Source organism: Molothrus aeneus, chromosome 5 (assembly GCF_037042795.1).
Source record: "Molothrus aeneus isolate 106 chromosome 5, BPBGC_Maene_1.0, whole genome shotgun sequence".
Taxonomy (NCBI): domain Eukaryota; kingdom Metazoa; phylum Chordata; class Aves; order Passeriformes; family Icteridae; genus Molothrus; species Molothrus aeneus.
The window spans coordinates 31,130,561-31,152,614 of NC_089650.1; the positions used below are offsets into that span (position 1 = coordinate 31,130,561).

Genomic DNA, 22,054 nt, shown 5'->3' on the forward strand with positions numbered 1-22,054 from the left:
GAAATCTTCCCTGGAAAGCTTTAGGCTTCAGATGTCCTCTAATTCACTGCTTTTCATTAATGTAATATCATATTATATCATGTAATATTATATATTGTAACAAATTTAATTTCTTTTTCATCAAAGCTTTACTCTTTTTGTAGTAAATCATAATTAGTAATACATTGCTTTAATGTGATTGTAAATTTAATTGACTGCTTTAGCAGTGCTAGGAGTTCTTACAAACTGTAACATAAGTGAAAATGAACACGCATCCTGACTGTGAGTATTGATGCGTTTAAGGTCTGCAGAGCAATTTCTTGAATGGGAGTTCTGTTTCAAAAAACCCTGATGCTTCAACACGATGGAGACAAATTATTCTGTTGAAAAAAAGGAATTTTTGTTTTAGAGTGGCAGATGTCTGTAAGGGAGTTGTATCTATAACTGTTTGGGCATTTTTTAGCACCCTCCGTTACTGTGCTTTTTTGTAGTCCAGTCTGTATATTTCTCCTAGGAGAGGCAAAACATATGTGCAGCCAATTTTTGTGATTGCTGCAATTATCAAAAATGTGTGCTCTGTATTGGATGCAAGACTGCAAGATTTGCAGCTCAGCATGTGTGAAAGTTGACTCATTGGAGATATTACTATAAGTATATTGGCTCTTGAGAAACTTGAGAGAATTTTTTGAAAAAACAATTTTGTTCTTATGTGATTTCTAACAATTATGAACAGTGGTTCAGACAGCTCTTTACATAAAAATACTTGATGGGTTAAGTGTCCTTTGTCACTTTGATGCTTACCTGAGAAGCATGATGAATGTGAGTCCTGAATGCAGGCAGAACAGCAGGTCCTCTCTTTGAGGAACTCTGCTCCCTCTCAGAGAACAGTTGAAGCATGTAAACAGTAGATTTTTGCAAAAAGTTAATGACAGGAAGTGAAAGTTTCAAACAGCTATTTTTAGAATGGAAGGAGGTTTTAATAGTTTACTAATAAGAACACTGTATCTAACAATTTTTTACATTTTACAACTCTTTTCCTTAAAAAGCCTTTTGCCTATTACCGCATGTACAAAGAATATCTAACTGTAGAAACAATGGTCTTTGGAGAGGAAGTGAATAGAGGAGAAAATGGAAAAGGCTGTTTTTCTTGAATTTTCCTTAAAATATGTATACACACCTGCTAAACAATGAAAAGGCAGATGTTTCTGTGAGAAGTAAAATTAATCAATTGTCAGTAGCCCAACGAAAATATCTGTGAGAAAAAAAGGAGAAATATATTACCATAGAGCAGTTTTACAATTTTTACGAAAATTTATTTATCCCTGTCAGCAGTATCAAGATCTATTTCTTTAATTTCTTCAGGCTTTTAATACAGGCTCACTACGATGTAAATATTAAAGATTATGATGGCTGGACACCACTTCATGCTGCTGCTCACTGGGGTAAAGAAGAAGCATGTCGCATTTTAGTGGAAAACCTATGTGATATGGAGGCTGTCAACAAAGTGGTAGGATTTTTATGTAATCCTTGTCAAGATACAAAGTTCTGGTCTCTAAAGTGACTTTAGAAGCCAGGGTAAGAAAAGTGATGATAAACTGCTGTTTACTGTCCGTGGAGCTTTATATAATGCATGTGTTGTCAAAACAGCATGGTTGTGTTCAGAACTAAATTCTCTGATTGTCTAAATTAATTTAAAGGCCAACTTTATGCTTAGCTGTGTATTAAATGATCCATTCAATCTTTGACATGGAAATTAATAATTGAAAGAGTTTGTTGGCATTTCAGAGGTACAAAATTAGTGACTTGATGGATTACATTACAGGCTTTTATTTGATCTCTGAAGATGATGATGGTGCCTTTGGCTAGTGTTTTAACTCTTAAAATCAGTTTGTGTTGGTATATTGAAGAGTTGTCACTATATTATGCTGATTTGGGTGTGGTGGAAGAAAGCTGTAGGCAGCTCTGCACCCCCTGGACATAACCTCAATGCTTCCTAAGCTCTATTTCTTTGACTTTCATGCAATGGCCTGTGTGGCTTGCTGATCTTGCTCCCAGTAGACATAAATATGTTCAAGAGTTCACATAGCCATCAAAAGGATCCAAACCTTTTCATTCAGCCATGTAAGTGCTGAGCTCTCATTCTTCTCTTCGTAGTGTGTTTTACAGATAGATTCTGTTCTCCTTCCAATGTATGTGTTAGATTTTTTTTACTGAGGTTGTGAAAGTGTGGATGTTATGCACTAGAGAGCACTCTCTAGTACATTCAAATCCACTGGACAAGAATAAGAAAAAAGGAGGCATACAGACATATCAGCTTTTTTTGCATATGGAGTTGTTTCTGCAAGCTAGGAAAGATTTGCCTGTTTTTAAGTAAGCTAGTAAGCATTTTGCTTTCGGAGATATGGGGATTGAAAGCTCTGAATTTGGTTTCAGTTGTATGTGCTTAGCATCTCAGAGAACTCAGCCATTATTGTTTAGGCACCTGACTTCAGCTATCAGCTGTTGCAGATTTGATTTAAGATGTAACCTTCCAACTGCAACAGTTTTCTGCAAAGTGACTTTTTGTGGTCATAGTTGGTGTAATTACCACCTAACAGCTACCTGAAAGTAGAAGGCCCCATTAAAAACTGTAGTTATAATGCAAATATAAACTTGTGATAATAGTTCACATGGTAGAAGACCTCAAGCTGTTTTGGCTAATTCTTGTTGAAAGGTGCATGTGCTTCTGCTGTATGATCAGAATTAGTAGTTTAAAGGTTCATCATTTCTAACCAGTTAAGATAGTCTTCACAGTGTAAGTAGGAATAAGTTTGCCTTTAGTTAACATTTTGAGACACTGAAATAAGCACAGACAAACAGGAGCACCTTTCATTATTTTTACAAGCTGCTGTGGCCACTTTTAAATGACTGCTCTGTTTTCATTACTGGTTATTGTACAGAAGTACAATATGTACTTCTTTACATGTGAAGTACAATGATCTTGTCATGATCCTCTCCCAACATCTCAGTAAATCCACCCAGCATGTTGATGCAGTTGCATTTATGCCAGTGAATACAGGACTTTGCCTAGATTCCAGCCTTCAAGTATATGTGCCATGGAAATCATACCCTAGGGAGAAATAACAAGTGGTTGTACCAGATCTTTTATAAAATAGAATGTAAATTGTAAAATAGAGTTTTGCTGTAAACTGTGAGTGCATGACTGCTTAAATTTAGTGCAACTCCTTTAAATCATTAAAACTTAAAAAATCAAGCTGTATGTGATAGTCTAAGATGGGCAGGATACTGAACTGCTCAGGATCCATCAATTCAACTTGCCATTGTGAACAGTTATTTGGCAGTAATACTGTGAGATTATATTCATCGATCTACTTTTCATTCATGGTGTTCTTTTTTTCCTTCAAACAATAGTAAAATTTTATTGTCATGTCTTTTATCACTTAAAAATGTGTTTACTCATCAGGTATAAGTGTTTTTTTTTAATTTCTCCCCACCCCACCCAAAAAAGGGGAATATTGCAAAATTGTTTTCAAGTACTGACAGACTAACAGTTTGCAGTAGAGCTTGATTCATATTTTCCAATTTCTCTCTCTAAACGTTCTCCTTAACCTGCATCATCATGTGATGAGAAGACATCGTAGTCCCATATATTTAAAGTCTGTTGTACAATTACGGGGTTTTACTTCTTCCCTTTCTCCAGGGCCAGACAGCGTTTGATGTGGCAGATGAAGATATTCTAGGATATTTAGAAGAGTTACAAAAGAAGCAGAATCTGGTAGGCCTTGCACATAATATATATATATATGTTTCATTTTAATATACATATGATTATAGTATCCACCTCAGGGCAGGATATAAATTAAAAGTAAAGTTTTAAATTCAGGGTTTCAATTCAGGTGATGCCACAGTCATCTCAAAAGGTCTTTTATGCCTTTACTTGTCACCTATGGTGGCCAAAAAAGCCTTGGAAGAAAAAAGGCAATCTACAACTTGCCTTGTCCAGTGGGCATTTTATGATCCAAAGTATCAACAATGAGCATCTTACTTGGAATAACAGTTTCTAAGATTTTTAGAGCTTTGAACATTCATACTTTTTGAAATTTTTTACACATTCTAGTGTTTGTAGTATTTAGAAATTCCCCTCCATTTGTTATTTTGTCACACTGATGCCATTCTAACAATTAAACTGCATCATTTTCTGTTTTCAAGCTTCATAGTGAAAAACGTGAAAAGAAATCTCCCCTAATTGAATCCACAGCCAACATGGATAATAATCAGACACAGAAAACATTTAAAAAGTAAGTAAAAATAAGAAAAATTATCAAGTCTTTAAAAAGATGACTTTAAAACTGTCACAAAGTCCTACTTGACAGGCTTTAGTAAATTTTTTCAGTACTTAGTAAATACTTCTCTTTACAAACTCAGTAAGGAGACGCTGATTATGGAGCAAGAAAAGAATGCATCTAGTATAGAGTCTCTGGAGCAAGAGAAAGCAGATGAAGAAGAAGAAGGAAAGAAGGATGAATCCAGTTGTTCTAGTGAAGAGGAAGAAGATGATGACTCAGAATCTGAAGCAGAGGCAGGTATGTTATTTGGAGCATTGCATTTCATTAAATATTTACTTTATACATTTACTTGTTTAATATCACATGATACAGAGTTAAGTATGTTACATCTCTCTTATTCTTCTGTATTTCACTAAGTTTCCGGTTATTTGAAAGTAAGTTTGTAGATGTCTAAAGTTGAGTCATAACAGATGTATCAAATGGATGTCTTCACTGGTAGCTACTTAGGTTAAAGCTATTAGCCAGCTTTCTTGATTGGCTGCTTAACAAATAGATGCTGTTACATAGATAAAACAATATCAGCCTGAAGTAGCATGTCAGAAACATTGAAAAAGTTAGAAGGTCAAATTAGAGAGGAAGAATTCTTAGCAGTATTTGCTTGTGGAACTGGTGCAGAGATTGGATCAGAAGAAGTGCAAACATTCTCATTTGTTCTTATCATCTTGAAGTAATTACTACTTAATCTGGCTCAGGTATTCATAAAGTAGTAGTGCATATATTTTCAGTGTGTTCTGAGATAAACTTTTAAATGTATTATTTTAATGTTGACTGTTAATTCATATATGACTTCAAGAGGAATGTTCTTTGAAAAGTTTTGCATTGTCTGCACATTACTCTGTTTTTTTCTCCTGAGAAATAGAATTAGTGGGTTGTTTTTTTCTTGAACAATTATCAGAGCAGTAAGTACTAATAAAAGAGCAATGTGTATATTTTCCTTTCAAACCAGAAAACAAGTGTCTGACAATAAGTGTTTAAAGATGTATGTTTAATCCTAATAAAGAATATTAGAATTGCAATGCAGCAGTACAGTTCATAGACAAGGATGTCATTCGAAACAGCCTGTTAATATTTTATACATAAACTTTGAAAAATAACCGGGTTTGGTGAGCTATCAGTTTTTATTTTAATACATTCTAATTTCTACACCTGAAAAGACAAGACTAATAGTGTATTTCAGAGCTAGCCAATTTATCATAATGCATTTAATGTAGATAGAAGTAAAAATAACTTGTGAAACCAAATTTTTTATTATGGTTTAATTTTTTTTTTTTTTTTTGGTAGTTTAAAATAATCCAGCACTTCAATATTAAGCTGAAAAAAAAGTGTCTGGCAGGCTTTGTAATTACTTTTTTACCTTAGTGTACTTGCATCCATTATTTATTGAGCTTTGCTAAACTCAAACTATTTATAATATATAACATGTAGTAATTTCTCTGTCACTGAGCTGACTGTAATGTCTGCTGAACTTTATGACTCTGGTAACTGTGTTCTCTTCATTGCCAGTAGTTCGTGCCAGGAAAATCTGACTGTGACACAAGAATTAATTTATGTAAACTTCAGGGGTTTTTATATCAACAAGGCTTTATCATACTTTATTTGGCAAGATACACTTGAAGCTTTTCCCTGTAGAACTACATTTCTTAAGTTCCAAGATTTTACTTTCCCCTTTTTCTACCATTATTCAGCTTAAGGTAGTGAAAGATTTTTCAAGTGAAAAATATTATTATAAGGAGCATTCTGATTGTGGAATATTTTAACAGTGTTCCATATTCTGAAGTTGTGGAAATGGTGATTTCAAAACTTTTGGGATAATTAAAAGGTTTTCCTGTGTTTTTGTTTCATTGGTTATGTGAGAATATAGTTTAAATATAAATACACTTCTGTCTGTAAGACCAAGAAGGAAAACATGAATATGAAAGTAGCTTATTGCAAATAACCGGGAAACAAGATAAAAAATAAAATTTTCATCAGTTCAGGTTTTGTAACTTACTCTTTTTGAAGTACTCTAATTTTTTTTTAATTAGTCCATAACAGCTTAGTCGTGCATACAACTGTGTTCTTGCTGCTCTATAAATAATTTCAGAACACAGTTGTGAAAAATCCATTTTTTCCTTCCATGCTTTCACTCCTGATAACTTTTTCTGATGCCTTGAGAGGCCACCTAGAACAGAGGCTAGACAGCGTTAAAGGAATAAAGTAGTTATTTATTAAAAGGCCTTCAAAGGATACACTTTGGGCAGTATACAAGAGCCTGGCCAAGGCTACACCCAAGATGGACAACAGATCACAAGTTTTTAGACTTTTAAAACTTTTGGTCCATTTACATATTGGGGTTAATTGTCCAATTACAGCTTCAGGTTATGAAGTCCCATTCTCCCAGATTGCTCTTCTCAGTTCACCGTTTATAACTTTTGGGCCTGAAGCTGCAATGGTGTTCTTGGTTCTCATGCTGGAAAAGGATTGTTTTGTCTAACTGAACTGTTAGGAGAAGGTGCTAACACTTTATGTGAAGTTCAGAGTTACATACTACTGCAGCACAGAACCTGGAAAACTGAAAGCTAAAATTTAAGGAATCATTTCTGTGTATTTTAAAGATGTATTACTTACAAATTTCTATCAGGTCTGCCTATGCATCATCTCGAATCATACTGTCAGTCCACATTGCCTTGTTCAGCTTTTTATAACCTAGAATTTTACCACCCATTTTTTTCACTTGTGTTTAAAAAGAACTTTCCATCTAGGGCCGTTGGTCATGTGAGCTATTTATATTTGTATTTGTTTACTGCATAACTAACATTTAAAACATCTGTTCAACTATGTCCATAATTAAAACAAGTGTGTAACACCAATACTGTGAATTACACAACTTCTAATTGTATATCAGTACTTTATTGAATTTAAATGTTAGTTGTAAGAACACTGCATGAAAACCTTGTATACTTTCTAAATTAATTGCTCCCAGGCTCTGTGGGTCACATAGAGGGAAAGATGTGTCTCTAGTAGGGCCAAAACCAGTGGGGAATGAACCCCCATGTTGCTTCCTACTGTGCTTATAAATAGGAGGCAACATCCAAGCCTGAAGAATGTGCAGTTCAAATACACGAAACAGAAGGGAGGTGTAACATTATGAAGCTCAAGCAAAAGCAGTGACAGCAGTTGTTGTATCTCAATCATGACATTTTCTGTGAGTTTGTGTAAGAAGGGTTAAGGTTCATGAACCATGGGCAGAGGAAGGAATTTGGAGAAAGCAGAAGAGACTGGGTAGGTAAACAGTGAAATGTGGGTAAGAAAAACAAGGGACAAAGAAGGAATGAAGCAAATGGTAAATTGGTGCTCTGGAAGGCAAGTACCTGTCTCAGGTCATTCTGGTGACCAGAATTCCTGATGTGCTTCTCTGTACAGTTAATTATTTCTTTGAACTCAAATGTGCATAATTATCAGAGCATAAGGGTTTCATTTTAAATTGGCACCTGCCTTCTGTACTTAATTAACTGTTACAGAATCATGGAATCCAAGGATAGTCAGGGTAGGAAGGGAGCTCTGGAAATAATCAAGTTCAACTTTCCCTGCCAAGGCAGGGTGACCCTAGAGCAGGTTACACACAAAAGCATCCAGGTGGGTTTTGAATGTCTCCAGAGAAGGAGATTCCACAACTTACCTGGGCAGCCTCTTCCAGTACTCTGCTACCCTCAATGTTCTTCCTCATATTGAGGTGGAACTCCTTGTATTTTAGTTTATGGCTATTGCTCCTTGTCCTGTCACTGGACAGCACCAAGAAGAGTCTGGCACCATCCTCAACACCTGCCTTTGGGATACTTATATGCATTAATGAGATCAGATGAGATGCTAACAGATCTCCTCCTGTTTCAGTTTTTATATAAAGTCATTAGCCAGATGCTGAAATGCAGGCTGTGTGGGGAGACTGAAATCTCTATGTCCAGAGGTTTCCAAGATGTGACTCATCAAAGCCTTTAGCAACCTGATTCATAGGCTTTGTGCAGAAGGGTAAATTAGGTGATCTCCTGAGTCACTTTGAACCTGAATGGTTCCATACCTCTGTCTCTGCATCTCTGAGTGGTAACACCTGATGAATACAAAATAATTGTTGCATGCTGTGTGCACAACTGTTTAGGAAAACAAGGTGGACCTAGCTGAGATGTAAATTAGGAGTGAGGGAGAAAACACTGAGGAATAAATAATAAAATGCCGGTCATAAAGTTAACTGTCAAATTTCTTGGATGAAAATTCAGTTAGGTGTTGTAAAGGTGATGAAATTGTGAATGAAGAATGATGATTAAATGTTGTAAATATTTTGCAGATAAGACCAAAACCTTGGCAGCTAATAATGCAAATACCACAAGCACACAATCAGCATCAGTTGCTGTGACGGCGCCCTCAGTAGCTGGCGGCCAAGGGGCACCTACATCACCTGTTAAGAAGGTAAAAGAAAATACCTTTTTATTTTCTATTATATTGTAATCTTATGATTTTCTCTTTCTTTTTTTCTGTGTAAGTATATCTTTTTTGATTCTAGTGTAAATAGTAGATTTGGTTAACCAGTGAATTGAGAAAAGTATGCACAGATTCTTAAAATACTTTTATGTTCTTCCCCAGATGCTGTTAATTTTTTTTTTTTAATTTTGAATGACTTTAATTCTGCACAGGGACCTAAAATACAGAGCTATTAAATAGCTGAATGTAAAATCATTCTGAAAACGAAAATGCTGTTGCATAGTGAGTGGAGTTCTTCTATTTTCTGAAACTAAACTTCATCTTTTGAAAGTCTTTTGTATGTCAAACTCCTCCAGAATTTGTAGAACCTACAGTTCTTGTGTTTCTCAATACCTGTATTTCTGATGCACTTAATTCAAGGGAGGCAGGCATGACTATGTGACTTTTGGGAGTCCTTTGAAGTATTCAGCTAGTATTTTGGCAGAGAAGTTGAAAATTATACCTGAAATAAGAAGTAAAAAATTGTGTGGGTCTCATCCCTGTTTTAATATGGTTAGGACCTCATGGAAGAGCTAGATAATAGGGACACATGATTTATTCAATGCATAGCTCAAAGCCATACCCAACAAAGCCATATTGCTTGCTGGAAGCCTTTACAGCTTGTAACTTTACAGGAAAAGTTTATTTGGATGAACTTGAGTTTTACTTGGTAAGGGGAAGATAGGTATCTTGGGGAAAAAAATTACAGTAGATAAGAAAGCATAGTCAGAAATCCAACTTTTAGAATATCAGAGCAAGCTGGATAGTAAGCCAGTAAATCTTCATTTGTCATTCCTTACAAATCTCCTGTACACATCATCATAAAGGGGAGCCCTGTACTAATGCATCTGAAATGCATGTTCAGGAGAAGTGATAACCATGATACACTGCAGCCACAGTAGAGAGAAAAGACATACTACTAGGACATACTACTCTGAATTGTATTTTGCTCCTGGGAGCTTACTGGGGTTATACTTCCATATTCACAATAGAATCTAATAGTGATTCATCTTACAAAGTATACTTTAATGTAACAGGTACAGGTGTGTGATTTAATGATATGGGGGAGTATTTTCATAAGAGAGGAAATAAACTTGATTTTAAGCTAAATTATAAGCTTTTATAAATCATCAATACACTTCTGATTCTGTTATGCAGAAATTAATGGTTTATATTTTGGTCTTCTAGGTAAAAGGTGCAGGCTAAAAATAAACTGTAGTTAGCTTCCTATTACTAGGAAAGCTCAGCGCCTTCTGTAGCTATAAAATAAATGACTTTATATCAAAATTATTATCTTGTAATATAGCAGGTTCATGTGATCTAAAGGAGCAGTTACAGCTTCTATCGATAAACAAAAATGCTTTAAACTGTTTTTACCAATGAAGGTAAAGCAGCACTCTGTGTGTAATCTTGCACCTATTCTTGCACCTGCCTTTTTGGGTCTGCACCATCTGATGTGCTGTAGGTGCACTTCTGCTTTTACATCACAGATGGCCAAACCAAGAGGCGCAGATGCAGTATACTAAGCTAAAGTCAGGTTTCCTTCAGTCTGCTGCTCTGTGACTGCAGGTACTGAAGGTAAGGCAAGTCTGGGAGGATAGCCACGCTAGCTATTGGCATGTGGGATGTGATTCAGGGATATGAATGATACATGGTAAGAAGATGAGGGGTATGTTAGTGTGAATCTTCCAGTATTCTCAACAGTGTGAAGATTTAGGCCACAGACCTTGTAAGGTCACAGGCTTTGTTGTTCTTTTCTGTGCAAGCTGTAATTCTGTCTCTGAATGAGGTAAACATGCTGTGTTACATTTAGTTCTTATCTGTTACTATGGTTTTAAGTCTCTTACTGCTTTTTTGGTATTTTTGTGTTGTAATGAAGAGTTACTTACTATATACCTAGGAACAAACTATATGTTGTTAAAACGACCTTTGGTTTCTCTTTTCCTTCTTTTCAATCTTCATCTTTGTCTTGTCTTAATTGGCTTTAGTATGATTTCATTCCTCCTATCATGCCTGTCGTGGAGTCAGTAGATCCTGCATCATGGAGGCAGGGCTTGCGCAAAACTGGCATTGTTCTTGTGCCCAATAAGGGTGAAAAATCTATGGTGAGGTTCTTGTGTGCACAGGTTTATGTACAGGTTGCAAAATAACATATTTAATCAAAATGTTAATACCAGATTTGCATGTTTCTAAGTTTTTATCTCAAGTTCACAGTGTGTATTACAAAGTGTGGGTTTTTGTAAGCTAACTTTTATAAGAGTGGTATTCCTTGACCAGCCTTACATTTCTGATCCCATTGACTAATTCAAGAGAAAAGTGCATAGGTTGCCTCTCACTACAACTTCTGTACAAGTTCAGCACTTGTGATTATTAAAAACATTTGTGTTTTCGAATCTTTGCAAGGAGCGTGAATTACCATAGATAACGTAAATTAATAATGTAAATTCATTTTCATGTGTTTTATAGTTTCCAACATCTACAGCCAAGGTTTCTCCCAAAGATGAAGAGAGGAAAGATGAATCTCCTGCTTCATGGAGGTTGGGTCTTAGAAAAACTGGTAGTTATGGTGCACTTGCAGAGATTACCGCTTCCAAAGAAGCGCAGAAAGAAAAGGACTCTGCAGGTGTTATGCGTTCTGCATCAAGTCCTAGACTTTCCTCTTCACTGGACAACAAAGAAAAGGTAATAATTTTCAGGATAAAACAACATTTTGAGGAATTCTTATACCTTTCTTAGTTTAGATGTTAATGATATATTATAGAAGTAAGATTGTAGTACACATCTGTTCTTTACTAAAATTCCAGAAAGTTAAATTACAGAGCTTCTTTATAGTATCTCTCAAAGTGTGATGTGCTCCTTCAATGTCTGGCGACCTGGTACATAGATCTGGCATTTTATTCCTTTTTAGGACTTGCAAACCTAGTAGTCATTTTTACAATTTGGGGACATGGGAGATTTGATAGCATTTGCATCCCTTGGAGAATTATGCTAAAAGAATCTTACAAATGAAAGAAGTTTCTTTTGTATTAATTTTCATTTTGTAGTGATTTTTTATTTTCAAAAATTGGTTCTGTAACTAAACATGGATACGCTAAACCAAGTGTTGTTCTGGTAGCTGAACAAAATAAAATTTGTGCTTCTATTTTAAATACAAATGTTTATATGATTTAAAGATTAAGAATAGTAATGTACTGTGCTATATAAAAATACTGAACCAGTTGCTTTCAGGAATCACTGTTGGAAGTGTACTGCAGCAAAGCAGAAAAAAATAAGTCATTAGCATTACGAGAATGGAAACATTAGCAGCTTCATTTTCCTGTTGTAGTCTTTTATGATACTTAACTAAAGCTTTAAACTCATTTGTATAATCGGGTTACAATGAACATGGTCAGAGTTGGCATAATGATGCTTTTCCAGACAAGATAATCAATAATAGTAACAATTAACAAAAAAATTAATGTCTTTCAGGAGAAAGACGGAAAAGGAACTCGACTTGCATATGTTGCACCTACAATACCAAGACGGCTGGCCAGTACCTCTGACATTGATGAAAAAGAAAACAGGTGACTATGAAGTTATATAACTTTTTAATATGAAATTTAAATAAGATTTTAGAGTGACTGACAAACTTTGATATTTTAAAACTTTGCTAATTTATAGCATTGTCTGACTGTATAGATTATGCAGAAAACCAACTTGTTTGCAACTGCAGAAGTGCTAACATACATTTACATGCCAAAAGAGGTACATTATGATGGCCAAGGTTATCTGAACATAGAATACATCTTTTCAAAGTTTTGTTTTATTTTGCCTCCTACACCTGATTCCTTATGTATAATTTTGTGAAAGACATGTTTTATTCTTCCTATTGTCTGAACTTTCAAATCTTGAGCTGGTATTTTCATTAGAAATTCAGTTTTTGCATGTCAGTTTTTGGGATAGTTTTTCTAAGTTGCTTTTTGCAAGGTCATTCCTTGCTGCTATAAACTGCAACAACAGACTGGAAATTCCTTATGACTGAAGTCATGTCAGCTAGTGATACATGTCAGACCCCTCAGGAATGGCTACTGCAAGCCTACTTAGGCTGGTCTTAGAGTATCATGAGTTCTAAAGGCTTGCCAGCTTTTAAACTTCTTATAACATCAAAGAATGAAAAATGCCATCAAATCAGCTATTAAAAAAGCCAAGTAGATTTCCCTTATTGCATTGGATAATCTCAGGAGCAAACAGAAAAACATCTTGTTCTTTTTTTGAGAAAAACAAAGCTAGCAATGACCACAGATAAAAAGCAATAATTGATTTAATGTTGATTAAATCCTCTTTAGCAGTCTTCTTTTGATGTTGCTTTCTTCTTATATTTCTAATTGTGTTACTATGAACGTAATATCTTTTCACACAGGCTTGAAAACGATTGTCCATAAAAGCAATTTTATTCCTTGTTCAGTTATGTTTATTTTAAGTGTGTTTTCCAGGATTTTAATTCAAAGCTCCTGTTCAACTCACATCAAGAACCTCCTTCTTTAATGTGAGATTGCTAAACTAAAATCTCTTTTACAGGGATTCGTCTGCTAGTTCAATACGTGGTGGCAGTTCCTACACCAGGAGAAAATGGGAGGAAGATGTCAAGAAAAACAGTTTGAATGAAGGTCCTGCATCATTAAACACAAGTTATCAAAAAAGGTGTGGGATTTTCTCTTTTTTTTTTTAATCAAAATAGGCTTAAAAGTTAACAAGCACTGAATCATTTTGTAAGGACAATTTAGAACTGAATGGTGACATATTGCCATGTTCATAATAATTGCAAAGTGTGTATTGCAATGGTTGTGCTGGTTTTAAACATGCAGTTGTATGCTGATGGAGTGGTTGGGCTGATTTTAATCTATGTAATTAAAGTTAGATGCTTGCTTTTTCCTGTGGTTTATTTCAGTTTGGGGTTCATTTGATGCTTTCCAGATTAGTTCAGTAGTCAAAGACAATTTTTTAAAATGTTGCAATAGGTATAATTCTGCTTGGTATATGAAAAGGGGGAAAACACTGTCTCTGTTGAATTCTGGTTATTGCATGACAGTCTTGGAAGTATTGGACTGCTGTCCTTAATTGTAAATTATATCCATACCTATGTTGAGTATCAGCATCATAGAATACATAAAATTCACTTGAATGCAAAGTAAATTATGAAAATATGAGAATAGTTCTCAGGTGTGCTGGTTCCTAACTTGCAGAATTTTCTTAGGAGGAATCATATGCTGCACATATAATACATGATTAACTTTGCTGCATTGTGTAGTTTCAATGTAGCTATGTGAGTCAAATTCTTCATTGTAATTAGTGGGGCAATAAATAGCTAAAATGAATAGATCAAGGAAAAGAGTCAAATAACGAAGCTGCATATTGGTACATGCTGCTGATGTACATGATACATACTTAGCATTTTTTTGAGTCTTGACATTGATTTTATCAGTAACCAGGCTGTCTCATATGGCATAATGCATATTTATTTCTTGTAAACCATTGGATCTGCTTTATAGCTTGAAGAGCAAGGGAAAAACCTGAGTGGGAGGTTATTCTTCCTGGGAATGATTAAAGATTTTTTTTTTTTAAATGGGGCAGTATATTTAATTGCTTTCAAATTATAAGAGGAGTGATATTGATGACATTTTCTTTCCTGACAAGCTGTGCAGTAAGGTTCTGCATTTTCTGAGGTATTCAGTGTGGGTGAAACAGCAGTTTAAAAATGGGACATTGGGGGCCCTATATGAATGCTTTAGTAGATCTGATCAAGACATTCTTACATAAATGAGTGAGATTCCATTCTTTATCCTCTTTGGTGAAGAAATGGTTGGGACTAAGGGACACTTGTGCTGCCCTCCAAAATCATAAATTAAAAGTCCTAGCCAAGGAAAAAATGGAAAAAAGTCTTCTTTTGCACCAGAAGTTTCCAAGACTGAACTGAGGCACAGAATACATGGGCAGAAGTTTAATAGATCATTCACAGCTTGGTGATATTTTAATGAGTAAATATCAGTAATAAATGCCATCATTGTACATGTCTCTCCTTCAGTGGCTCCTTTGGTAGAAAACAAGATGATTTGATAAGTTCTAATGTTCCAAGTACTGCATCAACAGTTACCTCTTCTGCTGGTCCTCAGAAAACGCTGCCTGCCAGCACAAACACTACTACAAAGAGTACAACGGGTTCTACTTCAGCAGGTGTACAAAGCAGGTAATGGCACCAGGACATTTTGTTCCTTTTTTTTGTCAGGTCTACTGTGTGCTTATGTATGTGCATGCGTTCTTGTTTAGTAGATCCTGGGGCTCTGGATTTTTTCACTTTACTGTTAAATTTGTTTTGAGTTTATTCAATTTGGCTCAAAAATTGTGAATGGCTTTCTACTGTAACATGAAAGCCATGTTGGTATAAAAAAATATATCAAATATTAGAAGGGTCTGGAGAATAAAAGTTCAATTATTGTGAACTGGTAATTCTTAATTTATTCAATTTAATAGCTCAAGCTGAGCTTTCATAGTAGAGACCTTTCTCACTTTGCTTCTTAAAAAAAAAATCCATCCCTCATTTTACATGTTATTAGTTGTTTAGTAAAGTGCTTTCATTGTTTAGCTGTTTCCTTTTCTCTTTTTTTGTGTTGCTGCTTGTTATGCTGTAGTACCTCAAATCGTTTGTGGGCTGAGGATAGTACTGAGAAAGAAAAGGACAGTGTTCCTACAGCAGTGACCGTTCCTGTTGCACCATCAGTTGTAAATGCTGCAGCCACTACTACAGCCATGACTACAGCTACTTCTGGCACTGTGTCCTCAACATCAGAGGTCAGGGAGAGACGGAGGTGTGTAAAGGTCCTAAGAGTAATATTGCTCTTACCCAAAAGTTCTACTTTTTATTTATTATTTAAAGGAATGTGTTGGTTACCACAGATTTGAACAGTATGGGGTGTAAAGCGATGTTGTTTTCTTGCTGGGCATTGAAACAACTGGTACCTCAGTTTATCTAAGAGCTTAGTACTAATAGAGACCATTAATGAAATTTAAACTGTGATATTCTATGTTTTTGACTGGCCTTGGTTACTCATATGGTATATGGTATTTTCAGATTTTATTTATTTTAACAGATTAAATGAGTCCTCTTAGAAGTACCAGTAATGCAACTCTGTCAAAACACTGAATTAAAAAGAATTAAATTATCAATTAATTCATTAATTACTATAATTACATTGCTGCAGACTGAGGTAGTGTGCCATTGGCAGTATGCTAATAAGTCACAGCATAGCGGTTTTCCAGTCATTTTGTATGCCTGACATTATTGAGAAGAGAGTATTGAACCCAACACATTCTGTTTATTTCATTGCATGATTTAGGGTCTCTTCTACTTGAAAGATAGTCATACAGTTTTAAATGCAATGCTTTAAGAGATATTCAGTATGAAGAATGAGTAAGAAGCTGATGTAAATCTTATTTTAAGAATATGGTGGGTTTTTCTGTTTACAGTTATATGACGGATGACTTAAGATTGGTGCATATTTGTTTCCATAAAGAGTTGTTTCCTTCTATTTATGGAAGCAAAAATAAGATTTCAAAAGATTGGTAATTCGTGTTAGCTTTCCTTTGTTCTTCTTTTTCTGGATACTTATAAATGTTTATCCTTTAACCCTCCTGCTGCAAGTTCAGATTTGTGTGTTGCTCCTGTAGTAGGTTCAAAATGTACTTTCTGTATCAGTGCCAGATATGTGTATCTCTATATGTTCAAGGAGGTAATGAAGCTGTTCTTTATTACAGGAGAAAATTGTATTCTTTTGGTTCACTTAAGGCAGCAGCATTTCAAGATTCCTTATAGGGGCCTAATTAGGGTAGTCTGTTTTCTGTAGTCTGCCTTCCTACCCAAAACTGAGATGAAAAAACTTCTATGATAAGTGGATTATGTTTTTATTATTCCCCACCATGATTCAGGAAGGGTCCACATGTGCTAACAATCAATTTCAATAGCTACAGTAGTCAGAACCTGCATTTTCCATAGTGAAATTTGAACTAAACCCAGCAAATGAAAAGCATAACCAACAAAATGTGTGTTTTCTCGAAAGTAATTCAGAGTAGTTCAAATTCTAGAATTCAAATGCTGTTTCAGTCTTATATCTAGATAGATAGCTATATCTATCTTACATAGCTAGAAAGGCAAGGAAAATTAGAATTAGGCTTTTGCTGTCTCGTTTGCTCTAACCGGTGTGTGTATACTAATGTGCATATAGTACATATGTTTTAGATACCTGCAGTTGGCCTGAAATGCTGTGGTTTTCTCTGACTGGGCTGATTATGTAATATACTGTGGCAGATGCATTCTTGATGGCATATTAGTATATCCATGAATCTTAGAAATCAAAATTGGAATAATTGCTGCATGCGTTTGAGAATGTTGTGCTCTAAATATGAGCACAAGCATATCTATCTATATATATACAGATAGATATATTTGTGTATCTACATATGTTTCTATGCACATGAAAAAATAAATGTATATTAAATATTACATGCTATATATTTTCTTAAGTAATGAAGACAGTTAATCTGTGTTTATCGACTGAAATTGTATATTTAGAAAGTATGTTTGCAAGACTTCTTTCAAAGATAGTTGAAAGTGAAGATATAAAGTATTTCATTGATGAAGCACATAATGGTGCATTCTTCTGGAGCAGCTGAAGAAGCTATATTCTTCATTTGATTTTTGGGATTGGTTTAGAGAATCAGGGAAGGAAATTACAAACTTGAGTCTCTAAGTCTTTGTATTGTGAATAATACAGCATAGGTAGCTGTATGTGGCACATGCAAGAGATGCTAGGGAAGAGCACTTTCTACTCTTGACTGTAGCTGCAATGTGCACCTGAAAAGTTGAGACTTTTCATTTTTTCTCAGTGCAGTTTAAAGTATTTTGGATTTGTTGGAAGGTAGGTGCAGGTACAGCAGTTACTAAAAAGAAAGTTATGCAAAACAGTTTTGTAGCAATTTTAAGCCCTAAAGATGACACCTGCTCTGCTGTCAAGCCCTCCTAGGTAGGTGGTGGTTCAGGTCAGGTTAACTAAAGCAGCCTAATGGCCTAGAGTTTTTGGGAAATAGAAAGTCAATCAAAAATGCTGCTTGCAAGAGACCCAGTAAGAAAATCAAATTTACATAGTGTAAGTTTTTTAAGATGCACCATAAGATGGGATTTGTTTCAACATTTTTAAGTATAGCAGTAAGTTTTACGTATTTTAATGGGGTAGAGCATAGGTTGCAATACATAGGTCTGTGTAAATGAAGTTTTTTAAATCTTATGATTGTTTCAGAACTCTTTTTAGTATGTGCTAAGGCTACTAAATATATTATTAGGTGAGCAAACTGCTCTTTCCATACATAAGTTACTTAAGTGTTAATAACTGATGGCATAATCACTAGAAAATTATTGAAACTTTATCCAGTGACTCTTAACTATTCTTAACTAATTATGTATAAAGAGACACAATCAGAAAATATTATAGAATCTGATCTAAAGAAGCCTCAGAGAGGTTATAAGCAGCCTTTTGGCAACCTTTTGATTTCGCTTTTTCAAATTTTTTTTTCACTTTTTTCTAATTTTTAGCCAATTTAAGGATTTAAAGCTGTGTGAAATTATAGCAGCTTCCCAGAGTATTCTGCCATAGAAAATCAACAAATGCATTAAAATCTTTTAGGTTCTTTAATTATGGGTTTACATACATACAAATTTATGCATTTGTGCATGAATCTATGTCCTGTTGGATTTTTACTTGTTATCTGGATTAGAGAATTTCTTAAAAAGAATCCAGACCTTGTATCTACCCTAGTAGCCTTTTATCTTTGATTACACTTACTTGCTTATTCTGCAGGACTTCTGTGGGTTTCATGAAGATTTATTTTTAAGCTCATTTTTTTCAAAGGGATTTGGCTTACTCAAAGTGTGGATGATTAATGTGAAAGTATGGTAACCACCTCTCAGGGATTCTTAATTTCTAGTGAAATGGATGATATAATTAGATTTTCTGCATTAACAGTACATTTGGCTTTTTCTGAAAGCTTATAAGTTATGTTAAAAGGTAATACATACACATATTTGATATATAAATGTCTAACTGGCTGAATCTCTGAGGTCTTCTACCCCTGTGTTAGTAGACCAGTGATACACTAAATGAGCTGAAGTTAAATTTATAGAAAATGGTAAAAAGAAATCTAAATGAAGTAGGAAAACTGTGTATTTTAATTGAGTTCTAAAGCTGCTGTCTTGATGAATAAGTAGATCAGTATGATGTGAATGAAATGTCTAAAATGTAATCTATCCTATATAGTTAAATATTTTCTTATGACTGCCTTGGTTTTCAGTCTGCATTGTTGGGGGGGAGTTGACCATTTAATAAATTTGTGCAGAAATTATCATGTGCCAATTTTGTTTGTAATTAACTCTTTAGATCATACCTCACTCCAGTACGGGATGAAGAGTCCGAGTCCCAAAGAAAAGCTAGATCCAGGCAAGCAAGACAGTCTAGAAGATCTACACAGGTATAGTACTACTAAAGCTTCTACATGTTTGAAAACATACCCATAACATCATTCTTGAGAAACAGGCATAGCATACTGCATTTGCATCCATTTCTAATCTTTTTTTTCTGTGCAGGAGTTGTAGATAATATAATTGAGCTGATCAACATGGATAGCTAATAAGATTCATGACATAAAAAAAACCACTTTTAATCTAATTTCTCTGGAGAAGGAAACATACTAAAAGAGAGGTTTTTATTATGTGCTAATAATCTAGTATCTAACTGCATATCTCCTTGCAGCACTTCTCTGAGTTTACGTACTGATATATTTGGAATTTCTTCCCAGTTTTTATCCGTATCTATCAGCAACTAGCAACTAGGGACCAATATGGCAGGAGCAAAATAGGGTATCTCTAATGGTACTTGAATGCTCTTTGGGCAGTGGAGCAACTGCCAACCACTGTCTGCTGGCAAACTGAGAATTATCAGCAAATAGTCCCTGGATAAAACAGCACAAAGAAGTGCTGTAGCCATTTTCCTTTCCTGTTTTTAGGCTGAGTCTGTAGCTACGTTGCTTACTGATGTTGCTTTCAAATCTTTGCAGTTTTAAACCCCTCATGTACTTCTGGTTAGCTTTCCAAATGAGAGATCTGTACTGCTTGATAAAACTTCATTGTATAGGATGTATTTTTACTTCGTGGTACTAATTCAGAGCCCTGCTAACTATTGCTGAATCCTTACAGTGAAGAAGCTACCAGGAATTACTGGATTAAACTTTATCAACACTCAAAGCAATTCAGTAACTCATAAGATGGAAAGTTGGCTTTGAAGAGTAGATTACAAAGTGTTTTGAGCAATGTCTCAGTAAAATACATCAGCTGAAAAGTATAGTAGAAAAAAACTGTCTTCATAAAATTGTTTGCTTTCTGAGCTTATTTCAAAACTAGTTTATAGCCTAAAAATAAGAGGCTTTTTAGTGTTGCTGACCTAAAAATCCAGTTGCAAGGAATTAATTTGTAAAGTATTAACCTTTCTTAAAATATGAGTATTATATTTTTAGGGTTCTTTCAGAAATGTTTACTATGCTCTTGATCATATTAAAAGCATCTATTGGATTCTTAAATTATTTCTATAGGATCTTCTATGCCATCTGTATCTACTAGTTCAGCTAAAAATTGGCTTGCTGGAGAGTCTGTGGTAGATTGCATTACAGCAAATACTTGCCACATCTCAGAGGGATGTTTGGTTCCAAGATTCAAGAGGAAAGCTTATAGGTAGAATATGTAGGTAAAATTTATTTCTTAATAGATAGATTTAATTTTCTTAAGTTGAATGTTTTCTTTAAAATATTTATGTAATGTGATCATCTACATTAATGTTAATGTTATATTTGAATGGTGTTTCCTGACTGCTGTTTTCACAGGGTGTAACACTGACAGATCTTCAAGAAGCTGAAAAAACTATAGGAAGAAGTCGTCCCACACGAACCAGAGAACAGGAAAATGAAGAAAAAGAAAAGGAGGAGAAAGAAAAGCAAGACAAAGAAAAACAAGAAGAAAGGAAAGAATCTGAAACTAAAGATGATGACTATAGACAAAGATATTCCCGAACTGCTGAAGAGGTATTTTCATGATGAGTCTCTTTAGGTAGAGAAATTATACGAATCTTTACTCCAACAATATTATTTTAATTTTGATAGTACTGTAAGAATAATTTATATAGTTAAATGTTTTCCTATTCCGTTGTTTGTATTCATTAATCTTGGTAAATTAATTTTGACATTTTTCTGTTGAATAGCCGTATCATCGCTATAGACCAACTTCAACTTCAACCTCCTCATCATCCACCTCTTCGCTCTCCACGTCCACTAGCTCTCTATCCAGTTCAAGTCAGCTAAACAGACCAAACAGCCTTATAGGTATAACTTCTGCCTATTCTCGGAGTGGAACAAAGGAAGGTGAGAGAGGTAGGAGTACTGTTTATGAAGGAGATTTTTGTTATTTTGTTGACAAAGGACAATTTACATTCCTATAGGTATTTCAAAATGTGGTGAGATACGTAAGACCATTGACTATGTACCTTGCTCAAATCTTCTGTAAGAAATTTCAAAACTTTAAAAGAGGAAAAAAAAATTCTGTATTTGGTGGTGTTTCGCAGCCATGTGATTTTTTCCATTGTTGGGTCACAGAAATTTCAAATATACTCCCATAAATACCCACATAATGCTGTAATTTCTACTTTAACACAGTCCCTGTAATAAAATGCTATATTTCAGGGTCTAAATACTTGCAGGTATTAAGAAGGAATTTTACTTGATTAAATAATTGCTAAATAACTTGAGGTTTGTTTCAGTCCTTCCACGCTGCAGGACTGAAATGATGCTTTATTTCTTTAAGGACCTCTCAGGGTTGTACGAGCAGCTGGAAAAGGAAAGGGGATGTTTCCCCTTGCGGTTCAGATGTAACCATACTTCTGCATGCTTTAACTGGTTTATGTCATCTTAAACTGAGGATTAGATGCATGATATAGAGATCACAAAATGTTCTCTAATGTCACAGAGATTTTGCCTTCATTTCAAATGTGAGTCCCCTGCTATAATTTTGAGAGATGTTGTGCCTGATTCTTTGCCTGTCAAATGAGGAGCCTGTTAACGGTGTGATCTCCTGTTCTTGGACTTGACACTGTTGACTTGAGAGATGTATTTTA

The 22,054-nt window shown here is 34.8% G+C and overlaps 1 protein-coding gene across 1 annotated transcript in view; it reads left to right on the forward strand.

The window, feature by feature from the left end:
- The window catches only part of PPP1R12A (protein phosphatase 1 regulatory subunit 12A), a 113,159-nt gene that overhangs the window by 69,509 nt on the left and 21,596 nt on the right, over positions 1–22,054 (forward strand). Inside the window, exons 5-17 of the mRNA XM_066549786.1 lie at positions 1,342–1,486; positions 3,680–3,754; positions 4,189–4,277; positions 4,405–4,562; positions 8,644–8,765; positions 11,283–11,498; positions 12,285–12,379; positions 13,374–13,496; positions 14,878–15,039; positions 15,482–15,658; positions 19,277–19,367; positions 20,772–20,969; positions 21,146–21,314. Of these exons, the coding sequence (XP_066405883.1) occupies positions 1,342–1,486; positions 3,680–3,754; positions 4,189–4,277; positions 4,405–4,562; positions 8,644–8,765; positions 11,283–11,498; positions 12,285–12,379; positions 13,374–13,496; positions 14,878–15,039; positions 15,482–15,658; positions 19,277–19,367; positions 20,772–20,969; positions 21,146–21,314 (1,820 nt within the window). The remainder of the gene's footprint in view (positions 1–1,341; positions 1,487–3,679; positions 3,755–4,188; positions 4,278–4,404; positions 4,563–8,643; positions 8,766–11,282; positions 11,499–12,284; positions 12,380–13,373; positions 13,497–14,877; positions 15,040–15,481; positions 15,659–19,276; positions 19,368–20,771; positions 20,970–21,145; positions 21,315–22,054) is intronic.